This window comes from Chinchilla lanigera, unplaced genomic scaffold, assembly GCF_000276665.1.
Source record: "Chinchilla lanigera isolate Chin_1 unplaced genomic scaffold, ChiLan1.0 scaffold00072, whole genome shotgun sequence".
NCBI classification, from domain to species: domain Eukaryota; kingdom Metazoa; phylum Chordata; class Mammalia; order Rodentia; family Chinchillidae; genus Chinchilla; species Chinchilla lanigera.
In genome coordinates this window covers 11,336,319-11,359,708 of record NW_004955473.1, presented here as the reverse complement: position 1 = coordinate 11,359,708, position 23,390 = coordinate 11,336,319, and the positions used below count along the sequence as shown (strand labels likewise).

Below are 23,390 nucleotides of genomic sequence, written 5' to 3'. Positions count from 1 at the left end.
ATCAGAGAGCAAAGGAAAGCATTCATAAAGTGCAAAATACCTATGGTTTCACATGAGTGGTTGATGTCCGAGGGAAGATGTTTGAGTTTCATGACCAAATATATAGTTAAAGAAACAAACTCAGTAAAGTGTAAGGGTTACAAGTTAGATTTCAAGCATCTAAGGACAAAGTGGAGCTGAAATTCAGAGACAGCAATGGTGCACTTTTTTAAGAACACTGATGGTAACAGAGAAAAATAATGTGGTCAACAAGGCAGCAAGATCAAAAGGTGAAAGGAGTAAGTTTTGCTTGTTAAACAGAAATACATGCTTATGATTGGAATTGAATAAGAGAAAGTAATGGTTTTCAAACTACAGCAAGCATTACAATCATCTAGAAGGTCACCTGAGTTCTACCAGTAGACGCAGGTGGCCTTTGTTCCACTCAGAGTTTTTGATGCCATACATCTGGGATATGACCTGAGAACTGATATTTTTAACAAGTTCCCAGGTGATATTTTTGCTGCTAGTCCACTTGGAGAACCACTGAGATAAATTAATGGAAAAGAAAAAATTATAAGATGTAAAGGAGACAATAGATGCGGCTGTGTTTTAAGATAGCAGAATATATGGAAGGTGTGGAATAGGTAGATTAAATCTTAGAAGGGGTGTCACATTCCATGAGATGGAAATTCACAGAAGAAATGGATAAACAAATATGAGGAGGAAAGAAAGGGCACTGAGGTGATACAATTTAGATGAAATGCCTTCCATCTTCTCAGTAAAGCAAGAGGCAAGATCATCTGCAGAGGCAGTAGGACTGGAAACAGTTAGGAACTGTTTGGAATAAGAGAAACTTTGGAATAAGCGTCATTCATAGACTAGAGAAGAACCTACTTGGGAGCGATAGATGATGGGTTTATTTTTAGAACAGGTGAGTTTGAGATGGTAGTGAGTGATCAATGTACATTTGGTCAGTAGGCTGTCAACCTCAATAAACACATGCTATTTGCAACTTCTCCTAGGAAGGATGTAGCATGTCCTCCATGCAGGTAGGTAGTTTTGTCTGTTTTGTTCACCTTGTTCACTGGTTAATTCTTAGCATCTAGAATAGTGCTTGGCACAGAATAGGCATTCAAATATGCACTGGAAAAAAAAACTCGAGAGAGAGTGGCCAAGTGTATAATTGCAAATAAAAGTAGTCTTCTGTAGAAACCTTCAAGTATCAATGGAGACCATCATGCTGGTTAAGAGAATGAGTTCTGCAGTCTAAATACTAGGTTCCTAATCCCCCATCTAATCTAATACTAGGCTTCTAATCCTTAATCTAATCTAACTAAGATAATCTCAGTGCTTCACTTCTTTCATCTCTAATATGGGAATAACAATTGTACAAACCTTAACATTGCTATGAGAATGGAATGAGATAATACATATGAAGTGCTTATCATAGTGTCTCATACAAAGTAAGCACTCAGTGAACAGGAGCTAGCTGCTTATCATCTGCATTCCCCCTTAAATTACTTACAGAGAATTTTTTCAACTGGCCTGAGTTATCATATGTAATTCAAGGCAGTAAAATTTCATTTCTTTGAAAATATACTCTATCTGCCAACAAAAAAGTATATTGAGACATAGTTCAATATTTAGCAGAGAAAAAATTGGTCAACATTGGTATTTTTACTTCATACCTAATATATCATCTCTAAGCCTTTTCTTAGTTACAGGCATTTTTCTACGGGTACATTTTAAGGAATGGATCCAGACTAAAATGTACTGTTGTAAAGGAATGAAAAACAATTATAGAAAGCAAAATAAATAAGTGCAAAAATTCTTTATGCCAACTTTCACAAAATTAATGTAAAAATGTGAGCTGACTTTGCCTGAGTTAATTATGCAATGCATTGCTGATATTTATTGATATGATATATGTGAGTGCTATACTGACATTCATCACTAGATAATTTAGCTTACTGTATAAACTATGAGGCCCGGCATGATGATGCGTGCCTGTAATCCCAGCACTTGGGAGGCTGAGGCCAGAGGGTCCATGAGAGTTCAAGGCCAGCCTGAGCTATAAAATGAGTTCAAGCCAGCCTGAAATACATTATGAAACATTGTCTCAAAAAGACAAAAAAAAAACTATGTATTCTAATAATTATTTTACCCTTATCATTATCCATGCAGAAATCTTTCACGTTTTTATATGTCACATTTAAAAACCAGCAACTTTTTAAACACATCTACAGTTTTATTTAAAGTCTGTCACAATAATACATATAAAATAGAAGATTCAGTCTCTGCCTTTGAAGTATCTGTTTAATAAACATAATCTCAAAAAATAATTCAAGAATAACACAAGATAGCAGCCACCCAAGAATTTGAACTGAACACATGGTGGGAGGGAAACAAATGTAAGTATAGGCTATTGTGCTTCTCACAAAAGTCTCTGGTCAAGTGAAAGAGATAAGACACAAGAGGATGAAAATAAAAATAAGAAAACTAAAGTTAAGCAGGGATATACCACAGGGAGTACAAGGTGAGTTGCAAGCTTCCAAACAAAAAAGGAGAAAGTGGAATCGGTTGCCCTAAGGCAGTACGTCTCAAAGGACAAAAAAAAACCAATTCTTTTTCTTTGATTTACCATCAGGTTAAAGCACTTTAGAATCTATTGAATGCACTACTTTTCTAACAGAGGACTGATGAATTGATTGGTTGTAGTGATTTGAGATTTTATATTTCCACTAAAGAAGCATATTAGGTGGCAAATGACTGAAATACTATCTCTAAAAGTCACATATGCATTTGTTTTTCAGAGAGCTGATATAGCTGTTGCTCCACTTACTATAACACTGGTCCGTGAAGAAGTCATAGATTTTTCAAAGCCATTTATGAGCCTGGGAATCTCCATCATGATAAAGAAGCCTCAGAAATCAAAACCAGGCGTATTCTCATTCCTGGACCCCTTGGCTTATGAAATCTGGATGTGCATTGTCTTCGCTTACATTGGAGTCAGCGTCGTTCTTTTTCTAGTCAGCAGATTCAGCCCTTACGAATGGCATTTAGAAGACAACAATGAAGAACCTCGTGACCCGCAAAGCCCTCCTGACCCTCCAAATGAATTTGGAATATTTAACAGTCTTTGGTTTTCCTTGGGTGCCTTTATGCAGCAAGGATGTGATATTTCTCCAAGGTTTGTTTCCGTGTAATACCCAACACCTCCGTCCATGTAGTTGCCTTTAACAGCCATATTTCACTCATGTATGTACATCTAGTATTCACTCATTTCAACTCCGGATTTTTTCCATTTAACATTCCATCTAGTGACAAATTATCATCAAGCCATTTTGTTTCATGTATGTCTATGATTTTGTATATTTACACAAATTATAGCAAATATTTGCATTCTCGATAAAGGCCACATTGTGTACCAGTATTAAATTATACAGACAAAAGAAATAATGAATCTTAGACCAAGCAGGGATGGTTTCTTCATTAACTGGGCTAAAATATTTTCTTATTTATCAAGAGATCAAATCTAGACAAAAATGTAAAAAAGAACTCTTCTTTAAAACTCTCCTATCTTCTACTTCTGGGTCCCGTTCTTTTTGATTTTGCTCTGACTGCATAGAACTATCAATAGTATTGCAGTATCCCACCAGAGCCTCTCAGGTAAAATTATAAAACTTCTCAGGGAAAATATAATATAAAATCAGTGTGTGACTTTGGATTGGACAGAGTTCTCATATAGCACAATCCATTAAAATTTTGATGAACTGGACTTCATCAAAATCTAAAACCTTGCATTTGAAAAGACACTATTAATGAAATGAAAATTCAAGCCATAGACTGGGAGAAATATTAGCAAGTTGTATACCTAATGAAAGAACTCTATACAGAGCATATCTGTTAGAACTCCATAAAAAGAACCCAAATTTAAATTCAATTTTAAAAATGGACAAAAGATTGGAATAGAGCTGTGACAAAAGAAGATATACAAATGTCTGATAAATACATGAAAATATGTTGAGCATTGTTATTCATTAGGGAAACGCAAATTAAAAAAACTACAATGAGATGCCTCTAAACATCCTTCGCAATGGCTAAAATCAAAGAGGCAGACAATACCAAGTAGTGGTGAGGATGAAATATAATTCTCAACCCTTAGTAGTAGCAATGCAAAATGCTATAGTCATGCTGGAAAATTGATAGGCAGTTTCCTGTAAAGTTAGGCATACACTTAAAATATGACACAGGAATTCCAGTGAGTTATTTACATGAGAAAAATGAAAACATATATCCACCTAAAGTCTTATATGTAAATATTTATAGTAGCTTCATTTTTAGTAGTTAAAAATTAGAAACAATCCACATGTTCAGCAACTAGCGAATGGATAAACAAACTTTGACAAGTCTATACAATAGGAAACTACTCCGCACTTTAAAAGACTATTAACACCTGCTAAAACATAGGTGAACCTTGTAAACATTATACCAAGTGAAATAAGCCAAACCCAAAAGGCCATGTGTTGCACACTTACATTTATTGAATATACCATATTGTATTATTCCATTTGTCCAAGATAGATGAATCCATAGAGACAAAAGTACTTTAGTGGTTGTCAGTGTCTAAAGAGAACAGAAGGAGGATAATAAGGCCAGGATAAGTATGAGGCAAGTGAGGATACATAGAATAAGTACAGGGATAAGGTGTAGTCTTTATTTAAAATTCTGATGATGAGTTCCTCATGGATGTGGTTGCATTCATTTTTAGCTTTTCAGGTGTTGTAATAGGACACTATTTATTTCAATTAATGAGATGTCAACACCCTCTTAAATTTTGCATGTGGGATAAATGCTTCCCTTGTCCCACTCTAGCCCTGGGCCTACCAGGATTACCTGCAGATGGGCATGTGGAAGCACGTTGAAGTGATAAAAATGCCCCAAATCTAGAGTATGATGAGAGTTCCAGAACTCCAAACTTACTAAAATCACTGATTGCACACTTATGTTGGTGAATTTTATGGAATGCAAATTTCATCTCGGTAAAGCTATCGAAACTGATTACCTTGGGCCTCATGGATTTACTGTGTTAAAACACATAAGTAAAAATGATGTTGAATCTATAATCATAAAATGTTGTAAGTGAACGGATTTACAATCATATAAAAACTTATGAAACAGATAAGTATAGGTTTTGGTAAAGTTTAAGGTTAATCCAAACACTGACTACAGTCAATTGTATGAAGTGTGATCAAGAAATACGATATTTATAAATATTTAAACATTTTATTATCTAATAGGCACATTACCATTATTCTTCTTGAAAATACTCCCCCTGGTTTTGAACACATTTATCCCATCATTCTTATCCCTTTCTGAAGCAGTCCTGGGAGACCTGTTTTGCATCTTTAGTCATGCTGTTGTGGTTGCCTCTATGTCCTGAATCAACTCAAAATGTTTCCCTTGCATGGTTATTTTGGGGAAGAGCCCAAAGTCGCATAGTGCCAAATCCAGTGACTAAGATGTATAAGGACTCAGAAGGTCCCTGCGCTGTTTTCACACCATAGTTCTTTCTGTGGTCCTCCACTGGGCGGTAAGACAGTGAAAATGGAGCTTTGCAGTACAGCTCAGTGGTCACCATCTTCAGCAGCTTTTTAGAACGGTCTGTGAAGGGCAAGCCTCATCTATCCAAATCAGACTTTTTTGTTACTCTTAGTCTGCTTGGTCAGGTTCTCCAAATTATTTCACTTCTGGTCCTTTTGTGCTCAGAATGTGTGTCGTTTAGTGATATCATCTGGGAGTTCATGTGGTTTTCTAGTTTCTTCCTTTTTTATTTTTGAAATGTTCACTTCAAGGCACTATTGTTTCTGAATGATTGTGTAATTCGAAGATTTTTAACATGGCCGTTAATCTGTGTTGAGACGATGGTAAAGAGTCATTAAGAATGGAGATTCTATTGGTTTCTGTAAGTGAATTTTCAAAACTGAATTTGTAATATCCCCAAAGGAGTACTGCATACTGTCCTGCATACTCAAACGAGTCTCTTAAAGAGCCATGTACTTCTAAAAGTATTTCCGCATATCGCTTTGTTAAGTAATAACTTTAAAATGATTGACCTGAAAATGACAAGTTGGACCAATCTCTAAAAAAAATTTGCAGCAGAATTTAAGTTATGGTTCTTCTTGTGGCGCTGAAACATATGAGATGCTTTTTTTTTCAAAGTACAGATTTTATTATGCTGCTCTAGATACTGTCACATAGTATCACATAGTATTACATAGCTATACTGTCACATAGCTTTCAAAATTTTTGACCATGACCCACAGTAAAAATAAATTTCCATCATGACTCAGTATACATATGTGTATATAATAAAAGTTCCACCAAACATTACCCTTACAGTGTGACATCCACTCTGGTATTTTCTATTCTGAGTTTTTGAATGCTGGTCATACATAACTCAACCCAGCAATAGGGCACACAGCCTACAGAATCACACTTACATACAGTAACAAGGATTGTCCTTATTGTGCTTTTGAGAGATAAATTGTTAGTTACCTCCATGAGCTCTACATTTTCTACCATATGAATGATCTCTCCTCTGATACTGTCTGCTGTGTCCTCCAGAAGAAATTATATTTTTCAGCCTTCTAATAAAATGTTAGACTTCTTAGCATATTTATTATATGCTAGTAAGAAACATATTTCTCCTTGTCTTGAGAGCTCTACTGATTATATATTTGTGCCCAATTGCATAATGCCAAAGCCCATGTAATGTGTTTCTCTTTTAACAGATTTAGAAATTCCTGATAATAATATAGTTGTGCTCTGAGATTTGTGATTGCCTTGACTGCAAACATCAGCATTATACTTTATTCCTGCTTAATGGCCCCATTTAGAGTGCAAACTCTCCAGAAAGCCCAGAATGTGAGCATGCATTGTACACTCTGACTTTTCTCAAAATTGAGGCAATTCACGGAATTATGAGATCACATTTTAAAGTAGAATTGGCAAGTATTAGAACAGGAGGAGATGTCAGAGAGAAATTAGTCAAACTGCTGCCATTTACTAGGGAGAGGGCAACAACAGGCTTGAGCTCCCACTGTGTATGGGCACTTTAGCTGCATTTTCACAGTGATCCCCAATCCTCAAAACACCGACATATTATACTTATTTTTAAGTTGAAGAAAGGAACATATGAAATAATCTGCCCAGTCATACAGCTAATAGCAGAGTCAGAATTCAAAGCTAGCTCCAACTCCTTGTTCTTTCTTCTTCATACTGTTTTTTTTATATCATAGACAAAGGAGTAGTATCCAGAGAGATTTCAGAATAGAAACTCAAACGCACAGAGGTTTTAAGAGCCAGCAGCACACTGCCTTGAACTATGGATCTAAATGTGCACAGCTTGATTCATTCCTTCCTCTTGCTCAGGCGTAAGAGCTCCTTTCCAGTATCCCTACTCTGCCTTTGCCCTGATTGTTAATGAAAGCGGGCAGTGAGCATTCAAAATGCTGTTGATTATGTGTTCACTCCAAGTAAAAGACAGCAAAATAAGCAGTAAGACATGATGAGGAAAACCGCTGGCATCATTCGGCTTCCATCAAATAAAGTTATTGACAGTTACCTAGAAGCTTAAAGAGTCTGCATCAATATTAGGTTTGATATTTGAACTACTCTAATTGTTCAGAGTGAATTACTTCGTTCTACATGAAGCTGAAGGCTGAGTCAACCTTAGAGAGGGTAATCAATATAATAAGCTCAGGTCATATCTATATGCCAACTGATCTGTTGAGAGCAGTCAGGAGAAGCTGTTAAACAGATGCAGTTTAACCCTTGTCTCCCTCAGTAGAAGTGGGGGAATAGGCAGTGGGTGCAGCCAGAGGAAGCGAACAGAATGGAGTGGCTGAGCTGTGGGCACTGAAGTTAGCTTCACTCTATCCACAATCTGCTTAATGGTTATTACCTGGGGCAAAATACTAAGCCTTGTTAAGCTTCAGTTCTTCATCTGTACAGTGTAAAGCACAATGCTGGGCCTAGAAGAGCTCAATACATATCAGCTATTGCTATTATTCAATTGGTTCATCTAATCATTCTGGTTTCACAAATACAATTAATATAGTTTCATTTGAGTTCCTAAAACTTCTTAGAAATACAGCTGAAATTCTAGTTAATACCACATTGCAGAGCTATAATAAGAATAACCAGCAACACTCTTTCTTGGTCCCATTTACTGCCTTCATTCAAAGATTACACCTTTGCAAATACTGTCATTGTATTAACCCACAATATAATACTGATACTGACGGTAAGTTGCAACTTTGTTTAAATCTGAAAATTTATTTCCTTTGTACAACTTTGATAGGGCCACTGAAGCAGCCCGGAGTCCGAGTACAGACAAATGCTCCCCCTGCTGACTTTCTGTGAAGCTGCAGGGATATTTGAGGGCTACCCAAATTGAAGCCAGTGATGACGGGGGAATTATTCCAGGGAAAAAATAAGATTAAAAAAAAAAAAAAAACAGACTAAGTTGAACCTGATTACTGTGTACATGTTTTTCCAACGGTATTCCTACTATGTTTTCAGGATATCAAGTAATTTGGAGAAATAGGCAAGGATCGAGGTTAGCTTCTAACCTTCTCCCTTATATTCTCTTTTGAAATAGAAAATATTGTAGAATAGTAAAAGATATGAAGGGTGTAAAATGAGTGAGATCAAAGAAAACAAGATTTTTGCTCTGTTTTATGCAATATCCTTTCCTTCACTGATGTAGCAACACTGTCTTCACCCTACTGCAAGTTCACTTCAAAGCAGTAGCAACGTGACAATAAATTAATGACAAAATGGCAGGATTTTTATTACAACTATTGAGTAATTTTTCTGGACAAAAGCTGTAGCTTGCAGTCTTTGGAGAATAAGTACTTGTTCCCATCAGAGAAGATCCTAAGAACCAAGGATTCATCCCTCACATTCTTTAAAAAAATTCTGTCACAGCTACAACATATAGAAATGATGCATACTTTAGAAAAAGAAGCGGAAAAGGAATGATAAGGAGTTTGTACAAAGAGAAACCAGTTTTTAGTTCCATCCCTTGATCTCATAGAGCTAGTAAAGTGCAGATTATAAAATGTATTTACAAGATGGAGGTCACAGCACATAGCTCACTTTTCAGTGCTGTGTCAAATGTCATAAATACATTTTATTGTTAATTTAGGAAGTTCAGTTTCTTATGATTACAGATAATGAGAACATTGTATATTACTTGGTATATAGACCTTGCAATGTTTCGTATGTCTGTTTTACTTTTGTTATAATTTATTTTCCTTAACGTTATGCCTGCTCTTACATTTTTTTCAAAAGGTGTGACACACTCCTTAAAATATGTTCTTAGAAACACTAAATGTGAAGCATTTTATAGCCATTTCTTCATGCCAACCTGGAAATCTGTCTTGTGCAGCAAAAGTATTTGAAATGAATGTTAAACATTTTGCAGCTGCATTAATGGAATGAAAGGTGCTGGAAAATGACAGGTCTTTTAAACTCAACTATAAAGTCTTGTCTTGTTTTAATAGATCCTTTATAAAATGTGATGGGGTTGACCTATCACTCACTTTTTCCTGTAGCCTCCATGTGTAATGTGGGTCTAAGTGGTAATAGTTTCACTAATGATGAAAAGGGAATGTAAAAATGCTTGAGGTGTCTCTTCCCTGTGGGTTCCATGCACCTCTTCTCAGTGAAAAGATTAAGCATGCCTCTCAAACAAGGAAAGAAAGCAGCAGAAACTCCACCAAATCTTTAGTCTGAGCAACTGCTGTCTTGGGGATATAATGTTGAATGAAATCTTGTACATTGCACACTGATTCCTCAGAGGCTCTTTACTGAGGTTTGTAAAATTATTATACCAATTTCTATGTGGTTACCCACCCAAATTCTCTATGTCCATAAGCACAACCACCCCTTGGTATGAGAGGGAGTTGGCTCCAGGACCCCCAAAGATACCACCACTTGTGAATGCTAAGGTTTCTTATATAAAATGGCATGGTATTTTCATAAAACCTGTGCATATCCTCTCACATACTTTAAATTGTCTACAGATTACTTATTATACCTAATACAATGTAAGTACAGTAGCTGTTACATTGTGTTGCTTAGGAAATAATGACAAGAAAAACATGTGTACATTGAGTCCAGATGCAGTTTTTTGTTGCATATTTTCTATCCTCAGGTAGTTAACTACGGATGTGAAGCCTGAGGATACACAGGGCTAACTATACGCCATTATATTAACCACATGATTGCCAGAGTCAATAACCAGGTAGACATGAGGTCATAAAAATGACCATTTTGCATTTAGGTTGATTTTCAGTCCTGACAGCAACCAGTCTCAGCTGAGTGATTCAGATCAACCACATGATGGTCAGAGTCTCTATTAAGGTGGCAAAATAACCAGATTATGATGTGCAGTCTTGATTTTAGATCAGACAGACACAGCCACAGTCCATTAGCCTCAGTAAAATGGTCCAATGTAATTTCCATAAATTACTGTATTTTTCTCCACCTTTCAAGTAGACAATACATAAACTACCATTAGTGTTCACAGCAGCAGAATTTACCTTTCTTTGTACCAAACTTTGACTCTAGAATTATTCCAAAGTCAGTTTTTTCTGTGGTCTCTGCAAAACCCTATTCTCCCACATAAGGATTATATTTGCAGTTCCATTCTAAATGAACAACAGATAACAGACAATATCCAAACACGTTTGGTTTTCCTAAACTATATTTCTCAGTATTTGTAAGAAAATTGTACCTTGTGTAATTTACACAGCATTCTGAACTTCCCTATGCAAATTAGAAGTATTTTGCACTACAAGCATCCAGGTATTTCTTTCCTAGTATGTAAATATAGATGATGTATTTTCTATTTCTCCTCTCTAGCCTCAGTTATTTTAAATCTGTAGATGTATCTGTTTGATTACCTGTAAATAATCCTTGTAGTTCTTAACCAAAGGGATGGAGGGTTTTAAAAGCTGGTATCGTATGCATAAAGCAATTAGAACAGAGTATGACACAAAGGAAGTTCTCAACAAGTGTTAATTGTTATTACCATTTTTATTACCCTGTTACTATGATACTATTTGAAGTATTAATCTTTTTTATTCTATGGTATTTGGATTTTTATTAATACACCTTCGCAGTACATAATGGTTAGATTTATCATGGAAAGTTGATACATGTACGTAATACATCCTAACTTTTTTAACCTTTCTGATTTTAATTTATTTTAAAAATAAAAGAAGGAAAACATTAACAAACAGACATCCGTTTACAAAATACCATAAGAACAATACAAGCAATACTGAGTTACAGGCAAAGTGGTAGGAAATTAACAATGGTTGTTGTATTACATATTGATATCTTCAAAGTGCTTTCTCAGGAAAACAAATAGAGACATGCAAGATTGATCAAATAAGTAATCACTAACTGTTCCTTTCAGTAAAGCGATAGAAGTCGGTAGTACAACTTAATCTTTCATACACTAACATTATTTCCAGAGTCAGACTAGTCCAAAATAAGTAAGTAGACAGGACAAAACTGAAGAAAAGCTACCAAGGGTCTAAATTCATAGTTGAAACACCATACACTTTTAGCATTGGGAAGTGTGACATACTTTTTTTCTAAGACTCATCCAGATGTTTTTACCTTTTCTGATTAGAAGAGAATGCTCCTAGATGAAATCTTGAGAGAACAGAACTATTAAAAATCTGTTGCACAACAGATTTTCACATTTGAAAAACTAAAAGTGATTATGTTTGGGAAATAAATAAATAATGGTTGTTTCAGGCATGCAGGGACCAACAAGAACAGCAGGCTTTTAAAAAGAAAGTACGTTTGTTATTGCTAACCAATAAAGACTACTATTTATAAAAACACCTGTCAAAATTATTTGATCAGTGTGTAACTTCTAAAACAGCTGAATTTTTCAGAGACTGAAAGAAAGGTTATCTTGGGACACAGGAATTTGAATTTGCTTCAAAGTGGTATAATGCTTGTACAAGCAAAGAAGAGCTTGATTCGTCAGCTCTCAGCCCAGAACTGCCCTCTTCCCACAGAGCCTGGAGATGTGCCAGGCTCCTACGCCTATTCTTGACTTTATGACAGAGTGAGTTCTTTCCTGTGAGCTTTTCTGGGAATGGGAGAACATAGCCTAACCAGGATGGAGCTCTGCCACACAGTAGAAGTATCCTGGGGATGATGTGGCAATGTTCTATAAAACCTAGCGGGCAGATTTTCATTTCTGCAAACTGAGCCAGTCTTCAGCAACGCTGCAAAGGAGATGACATTTCCTAAGTACAAGCCGTCACTCATCACTGAGCATTCATGACCCTCATGTTGGCCCCCTAACTTCCCATGACCCCTCTCCCTGAGCAGCTCTCATGATATAGGCCTAGAACCTACAACCATGCTTGCACCTTAAGTTTTATAAAATGCTGTCACTTAGCCCCATATCCCAGAATTTCAATTTAATAGGTATGGGATGGAGGCTAGGCAAGGGTGCTTTTTTTTTTGGCTTTTTTGTTTTGATTTCATTGAAGCTTCCCTAAAAGTATTGATATAGAGACAGAACTGATGATCACTGATGAACATGTTTTTGTCAGTTTGGTCTGCAGACCACTTGCAGCAGAATCACCTGTGATTCTCGGGCCCTTGATATTCTGAATTTATCTTCTAACAAACACCCCAGGAATACCAGTGCATAATAATACTGAAGAACAAAATGTTCCCATTATTAAAATTTACTCATCTTCTTTCCCATTTCCTACTCACTGCATAAAAATGAATATTATTGAACATTTTGATCAACAACTCTGAAGACAACCCAGAGAGTAGTTCTACTGTAAGAATTTCTATGACATGCTGGGAGAATGGTGCTCTTTGTTTTGGGGTTGTTGTTGTCGTCATTTTCTTAGCTTGAGGACTGTTTTTGTGGGGGATAAGTTTTCTGGTGCCTGACAAACCACAGTATACTAGGAGAGCAGTGCTGTTAGCTTTGGTGGTGTTGTGCCCTCTTCAGCAGCATATATACTATGCCTTGCGGTTGTTGTTTTGGTCTTCTTAGTTTAGGGATTGTTGGGGGGCACAAGTCTTTTGGTGCCCGACAAACCACATTATGCAGGTAGTTTCCTACTGTGTGTGTGGCTTGCCCTCTGTGGCTTAGGCATAATTTATAAAAGGGAGGAGTTTGATCTCCTGAGCCTCAAGAATCACTTATATGAAGATAATAGTAAATATTAGCTCCTTGCCTCATGGGTAGCCAACTCCACAAAATGGCAATGTCTTTATTGAATGTATTAAGCTCAAAGTGAATAGTGTCCATTTACCAGTATCTACTCCTTCGTCTTCAAATGAGGAATGGTGTTTTACTGTGGTTCTCCCATGAGCACATCTTACGTCCATGGTAGTCCGTCTTGGCTGCACCCTGTAATCATCTGAGGAGCTTTACAAAGTGCAGGTGTCTGGCTTCCACCTTCCAGATCCTCCTTTAATTGATCCTGGAACCTGAGCATGTTTTGTAAAGATCTCAGGTAATTCTAATGTGCAGTGAAGGCTGAGAACTACTTACTTGAAAGGAAATGGAACATCTTTCCACCTGTGTATCCACTGAAGCTCACAGAACAAGAGCTCAGTAGGTTAAATTCTGACATGTGAATAGAAGATGGTAAAAAGATGCTTTCTGTGATTAAACCTGTGTTAGTGAGCTTTCCATCACTGTGACAAATACCTAAGGTAAACACTTTATGAGAAGGACAGATTTATTTCGGCTCGCTGTCCCAGTGATTTCAGTCCATAGTCACCTGGCCCGGTTGCTTTGGGCCTGTGACAAGGCAGTATATCATGACAGAAGTGTGTGGTGCAGGAGCCCATTCACCTCAGTGTAGCTAAGAAACAGTGAGGGAGGGAGAAACATAGGGAAGAATGGAGGGAAGGAGGGAGAAAGACAGAGACAGAGAGTGGGGCCAGGGTCCCAGTGTCTCCTTCAAGATCACGCCCTCAGTGACCTATCTTCTTTTCACTATGCCCCATCTCTTAAAGTATCCACCACCTGCCAAAAGCACCACAGACTGACAAACAAGCCTTCAACACATGGTCCTTTAAAGGGCATTCAAGACCCAAACTAGAGCAAAGCCTGTATAGGCCTCAAGAGTGATATGCAATCATGACATGGGATGTTGTTGTTAATGAGTGATTTTTGTCTGATGTTGTAATTCTCTCACGTCATGTACTTCTGGCCTTCATCAGCTATACGGAAACCACTTCTCTTCTGGAAATAAAGAAGGATTTTTTTTTTAAACTGAAATCTGGCCCCTTTGGATCTGGATTTGTTTTTATTTTATTTTGTAGATCACTCTCCGGGCGCATTGTTGGAGGGGTTTGGTGGTTCTTCACCCTGATCATAATTTCTTCATATACTGCCAATCTTGCTGCTTTCCTGACTGTGGAGAGGATGGTTTCTCCCATAGAGAGTGCTGAAGACTTAGCTAAGCAGACTGAAATTGCCTATGGGACCCTGGACTCCGGTTCAACAAAAGAATTTTTCAGAGTAAGTACTTTGAAGTTAATTGGGCCTGCTGGTTTTTATTTTATTATCTTTTCACAAAGGCAAATTCATAGTGCTTTTAAGGGAGGGTTGGGAAAAGTTGGGAATAATACCAAAGCAGAATGTCTTAAATACTATGCTGCTTAGCTGCTTAGTTGACGAACCAATTCATTTTCCTGGAGAACTAAGATTGACTCAAGTGAGACATAATAGCTGAGACACAACAGGTGACTGTCAAAAGCGCTGAGTTTCAATTGCTAGGTTTGAATCCCAGCACTGCCACAAAATTGTTGTCCTTGGGCAAGTCATTTAACTTCTGTTGGCTTTGGTCTCCTTACTTGAACAATGTGGGGAATGAACTATACATCTCTTTCTTCTAGCTTTTACAAAAGCAGTAATTTTGTCTCAAGTAATTGACTCTTAAGACTGACAAGTGATGGGCTAGAAGATATTGCATATTCTGTTTCACACACTGGTTTTCTGTTGAAATGTATTCCAGTTATTTCAAATATAAGTATACATGATGATAATTTGATCTCAAGTCAGCTTATAAATATTTTAATTTTTTAAGAAGACTTATTTTCCCTGCCACCATAAGCCAAGTCTTACTGGGGAAACAACAAATTGTTCACTAGCAAAAACTAGGGAAGCTATATAAAATTCATTGGAATTTTTAAGAACTCAAAAATGTTCTTTGGTTGTTCCAACAAAGCAAATTTATTGGTTTAGATTAGAAATGAACCCACTCAATAGATTGCCACTGCCTGCTACAGCAGACATTTATAATTGGTTGTAAAAATAGTCCAGAAGCCATCTGAGAAGTACATAGAAGAGAAAATTTTAGTCACTTATGCCAAACAATAACCAAGTTATTGGATGGCAGATATGATTACTGACTTTTCCTCAAAAGTCTAGAATAAAAAGATGTTGTTTTTAAACCAGCTTATTTTAATAAACCAGAAACCAATATATTTCTATGTGTATTACCATGAGATTTGTCCAATTATTTCATGGAAAATCAGGAGGAGTGTGTTTCTTGACATTATAGAAATTAACTAAAAACTTTTTACTCCCAGAAGGAGAAAGGATTAGTCCTGAGACCCTTTCACTAATTCTCAGTGGCTCAGGACCTCAATATCTCACCGCTACCATCTGTTTACTAAGCAGATCATAATTCCCAGATGGGGGAGGGACCCAGTGCTGGAAGCATCAAAATAATATGAAGACACTCTGAAACCAATCTGGCATTGGCTCTCCCTATTATGGCAGTCCCAGAAGCCTGTTTGGGAACAACCCCTTCCCCCTATGAAATGACTTACATATGTCAGGACTGCAAGCCAGGGATTTCCATCTGCTGAGTAGTCAGCACATAATCAGCTCTATGGAAATCTGGTTTGGTATCAACCTTCAGCCAAGCTTGTGTTCACCATCCCAATAGGCATCAAGGTACTATGTGAATTAATTGACCACTTAGGATATTAAGACACCAGCCTTGAGCCCTCTGATAAGAGATACGTGTTATGCTGAAAAGCATTTTTCTTCAACAGTGATTAGAGATTAGGAAGGTATGTCCTAAATGGTAATCGATAGATGACATCAATTCCTATTAAGCTTTCAATGTCCATTCAGCCACATTGCAGGCAAAAGGCGGGTCTCTGAGAAGATTTAGTAGCACAAAGCCTTGAAAATATGACCAAGTAGTCATTGTCCTAGTGCCCAGACCCCACCCCACCCCCTACTGGTTTTTTGTGTCTTAATGTATGGATTCATTTGATGATGGTTTCACTAAAGAACATCACATTACTAGAGCCAGTTTGAGTCAGCATTCAATTCTGTACAAAGCTATTGCTACATTCTAATTGGTTTGTGACCTTTACAGCCAATGAGTAATTCTTATGGAAATAGAGCTGTTTTGAAAATCTGATCAGAGAGGGAGCTGGATATTTCTAGGTATAAAGGGAATGCAAATCATTTTCTAATTCCCAAAATGCCACCTTTCCTTATTCTCCAAATCGTAGCTAGTGACAGTATTACGGGCTCTGTGGAGTGGTTGGTCCTTCAGGGCAGCAAACAAAGATGGGCGATCTAAGAGTGAAACTGGCCAGCATAGAAAAATCAACTTTGATAGCCTGTTTGTGCTGAAAATGTTGTATAAACCTATCCTGAGTATGCTCGGTATTCGTGTAATGCAAGGGCCCAGCCCACCCGTCTCCAAGGTGCTTTTCCTCACATGCCCTCCACCTCACTCCTCCAAATGAACCCAGTGGGACAGAGAAAGGAACCTGGAAAAGCATGTTATCCTTCACTCTGGGACTTGACTGCCACATCTGTGTTCTTCTCCCTTCAATCCTCAGTGATCTCAAGGCATGAAGGTGATTTTAAGAATAATGACTCCTCCATACATAAACAAGTTGAGTACCTCTGGTAGCCACTATCAGCTCTGATGGCATGCCTTCTGAATTTTAAAGAATGAAGCAAGATCACATGCAACATTTATAAACATAATATGAGTTCATTTCTTCCCATTCTCTCTTCATACTAAAACCACAGGGACCAATTGGTAATAGCATAAACCAGCCTAGGGCTAGCCCTCTAGTTCTTCCACTAAGAGAGAGAAATAAATAAAATAAAATTCTGTTCTGATTGCCCTGCAGACATTTTTATTCATCCTGGATAAGGCTGCCACTAAAATGACAGTAGTTTTAAATGATTCCTTTGTTTCTCTCATTTTCTAAGCTTTCCCTAGCTGTCATCTTACAATCACATAAAACCACTGGCACAGAGGGGACCTGTTCCATAAGGAAAGGCAGAGAATGAGCAAAATGCATGCAGCTGGAAGAAACATCTGGAATATTATCATCAACCCTCTTGACTTGAAAACTGATTTCCTTAGACAACAGCTCCAAAACTAAATATCCCTACCAGAGTGAAGACACACGTGCTAAAAACCAAGTCAGCGGCTTTTTTGTCATTGCCCAGAGAAATGCCACTATGATTTGGAAAGCTGCACCAAAGTAATCATTCTCTAGTAGGTTTTGAAAATTTAACCTGATTCAGATAGATGTTAAAAAGTGCATTAGGAGAAAAAGCAATTCCAAAATTATCTCTGCCTGTAGACCTCTACTTGCCTAAGAGACAACTAGGATGCTTGCTTGCTTTCCCAAAATTCAGCCAAATTTCCACTGAAGATAGGTTTTGGGATAAAAGGAGTTATTTAAATGAAATGTTTACAATAATTTTAACCCATTTAGGAAAGCAAACTTAAGAGAAGTGAGGAGAATGGGGATTTCTCTTAGTGACTTCAGAACCATAGAAGAATTAACATTTATCAGACTCCTGAGGGGACTATCTTGTCTTCTAAGTTGTAGACATTGTAAGTCCCAAGAAGTGCCATTGAATTACTCATGAATAAGGTTTTGTCTCAACACAACCCCCTTTCACTATTTCCCTCATTTAAAACTTTTTCAATATAAGCAATAAATGGAAGAGCCCTGCAAAGTGTTTAGACACTGCTTTCACATTTAGAATTATACACACATGCACACACACACACACACACACACACACACACACACACACACACAGAGCATTCTCATTTGAAGTCCACATTTCTTCAACATTTGTTAATTATCTATAATAGAACTTTTGAAGTACATGAAGAAAGGAGAAAAATCTTTCCACCTCTGCACCTATGCAGAGTATGTCAACTTTTGACATTATCATGAAAAGCAACCATTAATCTTTAAACAGTATTACAACTGAGGTATGTATGCAGCAAACTTCTCTGACCCCTTTCCTCATCTTCTAGTGTTACAAGACACATGAAAACGTAAATATACTTTTGTTAAACCCTTTCACCAACTATCATGATTAATTTGGAATGTTAACCAACAATATTCCTTGCCAACTGCAACAAAATTATATTAATTTGAAGACAAATCTTGTAACATTTGGGGAAACAGCCAAACCATACACTAGGGAACACATAACAGCAAAAGTGAGAGTTGAATCAATAGTAAGGAAAGATAGGCTAGATATCTCTGTACATACAACTTAGTGATTTGAGAGGGAAAAAAATTGTCTTTCAATTATAACATGACTTTTGATGCTGTCTTATTTTCTATGTTAAATAATACATTACATAGTGAGAAGTGTAGACATTATGGGTCAATACTGGAGATGGAGTGAGAGCTACAGGCGAGGCTACTGAGGGCCAAACAAACAGACCTCTGGAAAAGGGAAAGATATAGTGAGACAGCTGTCAACTTTTCTAATCCCTCAGTAGCCAGGGATCTGTGGTTCCACAGAGCTTTCTTGGAGGCAAGTCTTAGGAGCAGTGAGAAGGACAACCTACTAGGAAGTAGAGATTGACCCGACCACTTGTGCATGTAACTGAAAACACATCTAAGACCTAGCTCAAGAAAAAGAATCAGATGTGGCAAAGACAGGTTAATAATAATGCTTCAAATCCCATTATTTATTCATGACTCTTTTAATAACTCTTTTCAGCACATTGTTTGTGCCAAAGTTCTGTACTAAGCACTAACAATCCATACATCTCTCTAAACAAAATTAATTTTTTTGTCAAATCATCTGAAACTACCTAGACAAGCTTCTTTGGCATACTTGGAGGTTATTTTGGGGATGCATTGATTTAAAATGTAGACATGTGAGAATACTCAATGATTATCTTTCCAGTGAAGCTTGTTGGTATGTTTTTCCACAGTGCTCCTTTCCAGCAGGGGCAACCTAATCTACGGATATGCCACACAGTGACTAGCAGCAGGGTTAATGATTCTCCACAGAAAAAAAAGGCCTTTATAGGAGCTCATAATCTAGTGGACTGGCATCTTCCAACACACATTCACATTCATTACCATATTAAATCCGTACAACAATCCTGCAATCCCACCAGAGCCAGTATTATTGCACCTATTTCACAGAGGAGACAATTGAGGCAAGATGACATTGTAATTTGTTGAACATCGCTCGGCTCATTGGAGAAGAGCTGGAACTAGGACCTTCATGCTGTGAAAGCCCCTTTGGGTTCCCTTTCCACTCCACTTTGGTGCCATTTTGGTATGAGTACTCACAGAAGTATGGAGTGTTCCACGTGAAACAAACTGCTAATGCAGTACCTGTTAAGACTATGGGCGAATTTTGCTTTTATTCCCCATGATAGAATCAATTTGGAAAGAAACATACCTACATTTAAAAGACATCTTTCCATGCTCTTGACAAATTTAGAGGGATCTAAACAAAAAGGCAAAGGAAGGGACGACATTCATAAAACTAGACTGACTATTATAAGCATAGAAAATCCACATGACTTCATGGTTTGTCATACTTGCTGACATGCTAAGTGTTATGTTATGCACATGGTTAAAACTGGAAAGAACAAGAGTAATGTGGAAATTACTTCTAGTCCCACATCCACTGCTGACTGTTTTTCTTTCACTAAGGAATACTTGGTCTCAGTTTCCTCATTCGTCAAAGAAAATATTCTCTGCTCTACTTTCCTTATGGCGTTGGTAAGAGAATATTATCACCAAAAGCTCTTTGAAAGTATGAAGGGTTCTACAAATCCCAGAAGACATTCAGAAAAAGCCCCAGAAATAGAGCAATTAAAATATGAAGGCTCTCCAGATATGGCTCTATCTGCAGAGATTTGAGGGATATTTCTCAAAAATAAAATAAGAAAACCTCTACTTTCTCAGTGGAAGAGGTATGCCCCCACCGGAGGGGGGGGTGCTTTGGAAGGAAAGAGGAAGCTCATTTTTCCCTTCTCCATTCTCCTGATCCCACTCCTACTTCTCATTATGAAATATTACTACTGAACTCATCTTCTCATTAGTCTATCTTTAGTGGTTCCTTTGTGACCTGAAGATTCAATAACTTTAACATGCACGATTTAGAGCTGCCCTTGAAGACCACCTAGAAATTTCAGGTGCTTCCAAAGTGGCACACAGGCCATCTGCCCAAAGTAACCAACCATATGGATATTATTAGCCTATCTCTTTTTGTCCTCTCAGGTAACCTACTTGTTTATGAGAGCATTACACAGCCCGGAAAGCCTAAGGGGGCTTAAGTCTCTGTTCTCCTTGAGGCTGCCAACTTTTTCAGACAACATCAGGATAATTAACACCACACAGGACTCCCACATCTTTGTGAGAATTTAGAAACTCTCCTCTCTAGAACTCACCTTAAGATCTCATGTTTTTATCTGACAAAGTCAAATCATCTGATAGCCTTCCAGTTAAAGGAAGGAGGCCCATCTGTTCAATCAGACTTTTCTTGAGTTCACCTGGCAAGCCTGCCCAGGTTAATTATTTATAATTCTTCATCATCGTGTGAAGACCTAAAAACTTAACTGTAAGGATCAAGTAAAATTTCTACCTACAGAGATTCAAACAAAAATGAACCACAATGCTTCACTGCATTCCACTTCTGAAAGGGAAAGGCTTTTTTAGGATATATGACTTTTTTTAGGATACTAGGTGATATTCTGTGATCAGATTTATTCCAGTCTTCAAAGTCTTCTACAATTTTGGCAGACTAAATAAATTTAAGTTCTACCATAGCAATTTAAATTCCAGGGATATAGTACAGGAAACATCACAGAATCTCTACCTTTAAGGAACTTGCATTCTATTGGAAGGAGATAAACAATAAACATGTGATTGAATAGATATATAGGATAATATTAATTACTGATAGGGGCTCTAGAGTGTTATGATAGAAAATGACTTAGTGTGAGGGAGGACTATTTGAACTGTGAGTTTGAGAGTACAGAATGGGCCCAAGGAATGTCTCTTTAAAGAGACAGCATTTGATTAGAGACCTGAATGATGATAAGAGGTAGCCATATGAAAATCTGATGGAATATTACAACCAGAAAAAATGAGAAGTGCAAAGGTTCTGGAGGAGAAACAACCGTGGAATGTTTAAGAGACAGTAAGAAATTCAATATGGCTAAAGAATGGAAACCCACATTAGACTTAGTGATTATTATGGTTTGTGTCTGGATGTGTCCCCTCAAGGCCTCATGCAGTCATGGGGTAGGCTTCTAGAGTTATGACTGATTCGTGGGCATGAGTGCTAAATCCGCCCTGGGGTGGGTAGTTCGCATACAATGTAAGGGAGAGAGAGAGGCTTGCTCTTTCCTCTGCTGCTCCTCCATTTTGCTCTTGTTGCTTTTCCTACCTTCCGCCACCACACATGGTTCCCCTGTGCCATGTGCCACTCTGCCTTGGAGCCAGCCAAGTATGAACTGAAAACTCCACAAACGTGATCTAAATAAACCTTTCCTTCCTTAATTTTGGGTGTCAGGAATTTCGTCTCAGCAAGGAGAGAAAAGTAACCAAGACAAAATTTGGTACCAGAGGAGTAGGGTCATTGCTGTGACTATACCTGAACATGTGGTTCAAGAGCCTTTGGAAATTGCTTGTGGGAAATGTTTGGAGATGTGGAAAATGTGGGAAAAGTTTCAGAGATGTCACCTGAAGGAGTAGAGCTGGAACACCTTTGGCTGTTCTGTATGGTAGGCGACCATGGAATGTTTAAGGGAGGGTAAGAAAACCAATATGGCTAAAGAATGGAAGCCCACATTAGACTTAGCGAGGGAGATTGTAAAAAGTTATATCTAGGATATATTAGGGGAGTAGCTTTACATAATTTGCTGATGGATTGGATGACATCTGTGAGTGAAAAGGAAGAGCCAAAGATGATTCTCATATTTTTTACCACCATCCCATTTCAGGGATCACTAAGGAGATCTGTAAATCCTACATTCCTTAAACGATCCTGGGATACTTGGTAAACTATAGTAACAAGGGCTGAAAAGGTATTGTAGGATTGGTTAGGAAGATTTCCAGAGTATTGGAGCATGTTATCTGTCTGTATAGAAGGTTGTCTGTGCTACAGCTTTTTTCCATGTTCAACAGGCTTATTAGTTTTTAAATGACATATAGTATTTGTACTTACTTATGGGGTACAGTAATATAATTAGATAAATATATGCAATGTGTAATAATCTAGTCAGAGTCATTAGCATTTTAATCCCTCAAATGTTTTCATTTCTATATGTTGAGAACTTTGAAATGTACAATTGTTTTAGGCTATAATTGCTCTATTACAATACGGAATATTAGAACTACTTCCCTGAAAATTGTATTTGGATAGCTGTTATCCACTGTCTTTATTCTCCCACACCCTTCCCTTCCTAGTTTCTAGTGACCTCTATTCTGCTCTCTACTTCTGTATGATCAGCTTCTTTAGTTTCCATAAGTGAGCAAGAACACACAGTGTGTGTCTTTCTATGCCTGCCTTATCTCACTTAACATAATGTCCTCCAGTTAAATCTGTGTTACCACAACTAACAGGATTTCATCCTTTTAATGCCTAAGTAATATCCCAGTGTGTATATATCCCACACTTTTATCCACTCATGCATAAATAGACATCTTGGTTGATCCTATATTTGGCTACTATGAGTAATGCTGCAATAAACATGGGAGTGCAGGTATGTCTGTGATATGCTGATTTGATTTCCTTTGGATATATAAACAGAACTAGACTAGCTGGATCATATGGTAATTATACTTGTAGTTATTTGAGAAGTACTGTTTCCCATAATGGTTGTACGAATTTACATTCCTACCAATGGTGTATTAAAGTTCCCCTTGCTCTGCATCCTCACTAGTGTTTGTTATTTTTTGGAGCTTTTTGGTAATAACCATTCTAACTAGTATGATATGGTATCTTATTGTGGTTTTGATTTCTATTTCACTGATGCCTAGTAATAATAAGTATT

General features: G+C 37.4%; 1 protein-coding gene across 4 annotated transcripts in view; it reads left to right on the top strand.

Moving 5' to 3' along the window:
- Positions 1 to 23,390, top strand: part of Gria3 (glutamate receptor, ionotropic, AMPA 3) — a 291,195-nt gene that overhangs the window by 215,128 nt on the left and 52,677 nt on the right. For all 4 annotated transcript variants that reach the window (XM_005401287.2, XM_005401286.2, XM_005401288.2 and 1 more), the window contains 2 exons: positions 2,796 to 3,172; positions 14,383 to 14,581. In XM_005401287.2, the coding sequence (XP_005401344.1) occupies positions 2,796 to 3,172; positions 14,383 to 14,581 (576 nt within the window). The remainder of the gene's footprint in view (positions 1 to 2,795; positions 3,173 to 14,382; positions 14,582 to 23,390) is intronic.